The following is a 5451-nucleotide window of genomic DNA, read 5'->3' on the forward strand; positions in this document are numbered from 1 at the left end:
GAAAATTATACCCCAGAGAGAATCACTAGTACATAGAGAATCGATCAGCAAATACAACTTTAGTTAACAGTAAGCAAGACTAAAACAAAACAAGAACAGAAACAAAGAGAGAAAAATGCAACCTAATCCTGACGACCAAAAGACACCTATGGCTCGGCACTAGGGGCAGATCCTCGCTGAGGGCAAGTCCTGTGAGTGTGTCCTGTCTGTCTGCATAGCCCACACCACTTCGGCCGACCAGCATCGGCCTCATCCATGGTGTTACGGATTCTTGTTGACCTCGGTTGCCCTTCTCTGGCACGTCTCATGTTAGGATCAAGGATGATAGTAGGACCGGCGTACGGTGGCCATAGATCCTCTGGAATAGGAGGCGAAAATCCCATCCGGTATATGCTGAACACCTTACTCATGGTATAAAACTCATGGACGTACGTAGCCCAGTCTAACTGGGACTGAGCACAGCATGCAATCGCATGGCAGTAAGGGTAATTGAGAGCTTGAAAGTACCCGTAGTCACAAGTACGATCTCTGAGGGAAACCCGATACGTCCCAAGCGAGAAGTTACCGGTAGGAGTCATCTTAGCCACGGTATACTTAAACTGATGTCTGTCGAACAGAGTAACTGTGAAGCACCTCGCATCTTTCAGGTTGCGCTCTATCGCCTTGACCAGGGCCTAACAAAACCGTTGGCCTGATCCCAACTGCGCCTCTGCTGTCTGCCCTCGGACGACAAAAACCTCTGCTAACCTTCCATATGTGGATTTGACAAGTGTAGTTACCGGTAGATTCAGTGTCCCTTTCAATACAGAGTTAACACACTCGGATATGTTCGTCGTCATATGGCCGAACCGTCTGCCTCCATCCTGGTGTATGTTGGGTCCACTTATCGTACCCCAGCCGGTTGGCCCAATCACACATGGCCGGATTCTCAGTCCTCATAATATCAAACCAGTAGTCAAATTCGGCCTCAATCTTTGCATATGCCGCATTTATGAGCATCCGCATTGCATCCTGACCCTTGAAACTAAGAGCAAAATTGGCTGCAACGTGTCGAATGCAATATGCTTGATATGCATGAGGCGATTTCCAACCATTGTCTGGTGCCTCCAGTGCAGCCTTAATGCCGTTGTGTCTGTCAGGAATCACCAGAATCCCTTCCTGTGGGATCACATGTTGATGCAAGTGGGATAAGAAAAAATCCCGCGACTCAGCATTTTCCCCTTCAACAAGTGCAAACGCAACTGACAATATATTTGAGTTTCCATCTTGCGCAATAGCCAAAAGCAAAGTCTCGCCATACTTCTCATACAGATGCATTCCGTCAATGCTGATTAGTGGCTTGCAATGTTTAAAAGCCTCAACACATGAAGGGAACGTCCAGAAAAATCGATGAAAGTACTCCGTAAACTCATCAACCTCACCACCAACACGCACTGGAGAAGTCTTCAACAAAGCTATGCTTCCGTCCATCGTTGCTTGCATCCCAAGGATCCACCGGGGCAACTCCGCATATGACACTTCCCAATCCCTGAAAATATGGGCAACTGCCTTTTGCTTTGCCTTCCACACCTTCCTGTAGCTAGGCCTGAATCCATAGGTTGAATCAGTAGTTTCTTGTAACACCTTTATGGTGACCGCTGCATCCGAGCTAACCAAGGGATAGATCCTCGCACAAATTACGTGGTAATCGAGCTGTCGGTGGTCGCTCGATATCGACGTGGCCAGGCATGTGTGGGCTCCGTTGTACCTTCTAACCTCCCAGTTACCCTTGCTGCCGAAGTGCAACGCGGATCATCCAGTTGCAGCCATTTCCAAACTCCTTGTATCTCCCAACATACTTCAGATGATCAGGTTCCATTACCCTGATACTAAACTCCACGACAAATGCTATAATCCTTAACACTCATCACAGCTTCCTCTTTAGTCTGGAAATATTGACCAATCTGAAATTCTCCAGAAGCATTGCCCTTGACTGAGGATTTGGCACTGAAGCCCCGAAACTTTTCACACGGTCTTCCAACTTGGCAAACAACTCGTGTATTCTCATCTCCAGAAAACTCTGCCGATAATGAAACAACAGTCCCATGTCTTCATCCGACCTGATGACAAATGTTTCGTACTGCACACTACTCGACACGACCGCCATCGGAATCTTGTAGAACACCTTCTTCACCGACTTGGCCCCAACTAACCTTGCCTTCTGCAATATGTTCCTCTTCAGATCCGACAAAGTATCAGTTGAACGGATAAAAATGCTCAGCGGTTCTTTATCTGTGAACTTAACACCATGCCTATTATTTTTTTTATTTTACCAGAACAGTGGACTAGAACCATCAAGTTCTCCTCTCTATCCATTTCTGAAAGTGTGAAAATGACTCTCTTCAAATAACCCGCTCCCTATCTTGGTATTTATAGGCAAAGTTTACACAGCATAAACCGCTACACCCCTGTAGCGGTTTATGTGATGGTTTTCGCCAACGTAATCTGCAACACCCCTGTAGCGGATTACGTACATTTTGTAAACCGTGATACCCCTGTCGCGATTTACATAGTTTAGAAAAAAATACATTTCGGTATCTAATTTGCATAATGTGTATTCTGGTAAAATTAGTTAGCAGTTTATTTACATAATGAAATCAAATATGATTGGCTCTTCAATATACTAATTGCTATTATCAAATTTAACAATAAGATAGTATTGAACCTATTTGAAAATTTTTAGGACTAAAATTAGATGTTTAAAATGTTAGAAACCAAATTAAAATTTCATTTAATTGTCGGAAATAAAAATAGTTTATTTTTTTAAATAAAAGTATTTTTTTAAATATATATCCAAACGTAAAATAAATAACAATTTCTAACTATAAAAGATTTAAATGTTGATAACTATACCCACAAAAAAATAAAACTAATATTATACCCATAAATAAAAAATTTTAACAGAAAAAATTATCCAAATCTTAATTTTTCTTTTAATTTCTAAATTATCCCTTGTAACCTAATCTCTCTTAACCCAACATCAACGCCCCACCTTATCACTACCACCAATCCACCACATTGCACCTCATTCCTCAAACATCAAAACCCTTCCCAAATTTCATGGATTCCACCATTCCTGCGTTACCTACCTCCATCACCGTTACAAAGCTTCATTCTTTTCTCAAATTCCATTGCAACTTACAATTTCATCTCTCTCACTAACATTCTCCCTCATTAAAAAAAATGATAACAGCCAAGACTCAATCATTTATCATTTATTCTCATTCATTCTATTATATTTTATTGAGACATATTTACAAATACATAAAAAAAATAAAGAAAAAAATATTGCAACGGCAGAAGTGTGAAGGTGAAAGAAGGAGGAGGAAGAGAAAAAGGCACAATGATAATTTTATTGAGACATGTTTCTTTCGTCTCTCTTTTTCATTTTTGGTGGTGTTTTCACTATTTTTCATCAAGATACCATGCTATTAGTCAACAACAATCACTCAGTCATATATTTGCAAACAAAAATACTTTCCTCACTTTACCTTTTTTTTTAGATCATATAATTTTTGTTTTTGATTTTGTTGTTTCTCTCACCAACTCTATTTTTTGCTTCTAGATTTTTCTTTTTTCATACTACAAAATCTTAATCTTTTCATCTTTGTTCTGGGTTGGGCTAATTATAAAGTTGTTGCCTTAGGAATTTGTTCATTTTTATTTATACTATATTTTATTGCTAACTATCCTATTTTCTATTGTCGCCATGCCAACATCAACAGAATGCGAGGGGCTAAACAGGGAAGCGGGTCTTGGAGATAGGAATAAATTTTGCGTTAGGTTAGATTAGAGGTAACTTAGGAATTTTAAATAATTTTTTAGGGTTTAAGTAATTTTATCGATTAAAATTCATTTTTTATGGGTATAATATTATTTTTTTTATGAATAGATTTGTCGATTTTTTAGGATTAGAGATTATTATTTATTTTTTAAATATATTTAAAATTTAATAAAATATTTTATTTTTGAAAAGAATATTTTTTTACTCAAAAAGGTTAATCTGAACCAATATTTGTTTGACTTTTAAAATATTTTGTGCACATTAAAAATTAATCATTAAATTAGTAACTATGTATTTATATATAAATATATATATATATTATTTAAACTTTTTTAAATATTTATTTTATATTTAATTTCAATATATATTTTATAAAAATAATTAATGTAATGGCTGATTTTTTTATATATATCTATGATTGATTCATTTTAATGTTGAAGAAAATGATTAACATGGTAATGAAGTTTGTATTTGTAGAGATGCAAGAGTGTAATTTCAGAATAAGAAGAGAATGTTTAGTATGAAAGTGTAATTTCTGGTTTCCTTGATTAATCAATCTGATTACAAGCTATATGATGGGATGTATATTTATTTATAGGCATAAATACATAAATATTAAAATATAGATATAATAAAACATATTTTTTTAAATTTGTTTAGTAAGTAAGCACAATATACAACAATAAAATTAATCTTAATAAAATATCAATATTATTGCCCTTATTACAAAATACTACTATCATGATGATCACCATTTTTTCTCTATCATCATCTAAATAATCACCATCGCTTTTCTACCACAATTAACAACTCTTGAACTAATAAAAAAATTAATCAAACAAAACATTCTAAGATATATATTTAACAAAAAGTAATCAAGATTTAGATAAATAAAAAATTAAATATATAATTTCTTTAAAAAAATGCAGAGAACACTTTCATCAGCAAACGGTCTTGGCCATTTGTCTCCAGCAACATCAAACTCTTCCTTCCATCTTTATTTCAAAAATTCACCAGCAATGCTAGTAGCCATTTTTGTGACCTTGAGCTTGAAGATGACAAAAACGATAATAGATCAAGAAAAGAAGGAAAATGGCAAATTTAGAAGCTAACGGCACTAGAGACGATGATAGATACAACACGAGCAGCAATAATGGTGGATATGGGCATAACAAATTAAAGGTAGATGCAACAAGAATGAAAGAAGAAGATGAAGGTGAGGAGATGGAGGTGAGACTCCCTGACAAGGATGAAGTAGGAAAAAGGAGAGTGTTAGAAATTTTATAATTTTATTAAGGATGAAATTATCTAATAAAATGGCTTTATTACTCTATTACATTACATGATCATTTGTTGAACTCCGTAGCTCAAATATTTTCATTTGATATCTAATATTTTTTAAAATAAAAAATATTATATTTACATAAAAAAGCAGTCGTCAAATCAGACTATGAAAGTTAAGGATATGTATGTACATACATGATCAAATTATGTCAATTATGTGGTAATGTGTGAGGGTATACACATGTAGGTTAGGTTAAATTTGCAAATGGTAAAAATCCACGCATGCTAGGTACACTCAAAGAAATGATAATCAATCCACTTCCCCAGGCCACAATAAACAACCG

The 5451-nt window shown here is 35.7% G+C and overlaps 1 protein-coding gene across 1 annotated transcript; it reads right to left on the bottom strand.

The window, feature by feature from the left end:
* Nucleotides 1-594: 594 nt before the first annotated feature.
* Nucleotides 595-1858, bottom strand: LOC130963350 (uncharacterized). The gene is made up of 3 exons (XM_057889476.1): nucleotides 1767-1858; nucleotides 893-1648; nucleotides 595-796 (listed from the first exon to the last, which is right to left on the bottom strand). The coding sequence occupies exons 1-3, from the start codon at nucleotides 1856-1858 to the stop codon at nucleotides 595-597; spliced, it is 1050 nt and encodes a 349-aa protein (XP_057745459.1).
* Between the last annotated feature and the right edge of the window lie 3593 nt (nucleotides 1859-5451).

This window comes from Arachis stenosperma, chromosome 2 (assembly GCF_014773155.1).
Source record: "Arachis stenosperma cultivar V10309 chromosome 2, arast.V10309.gnm1.PFL2, whole genome shotgun sequence".
In the NCBI taxonomy this organism is placed as follows: domain Eukaryota; kingdom Viridiplantae; phylum Streptophyta; class Magnoliopsida; order Fabales; family Fabaceae; genus Arachis; species Arachis stenosperma.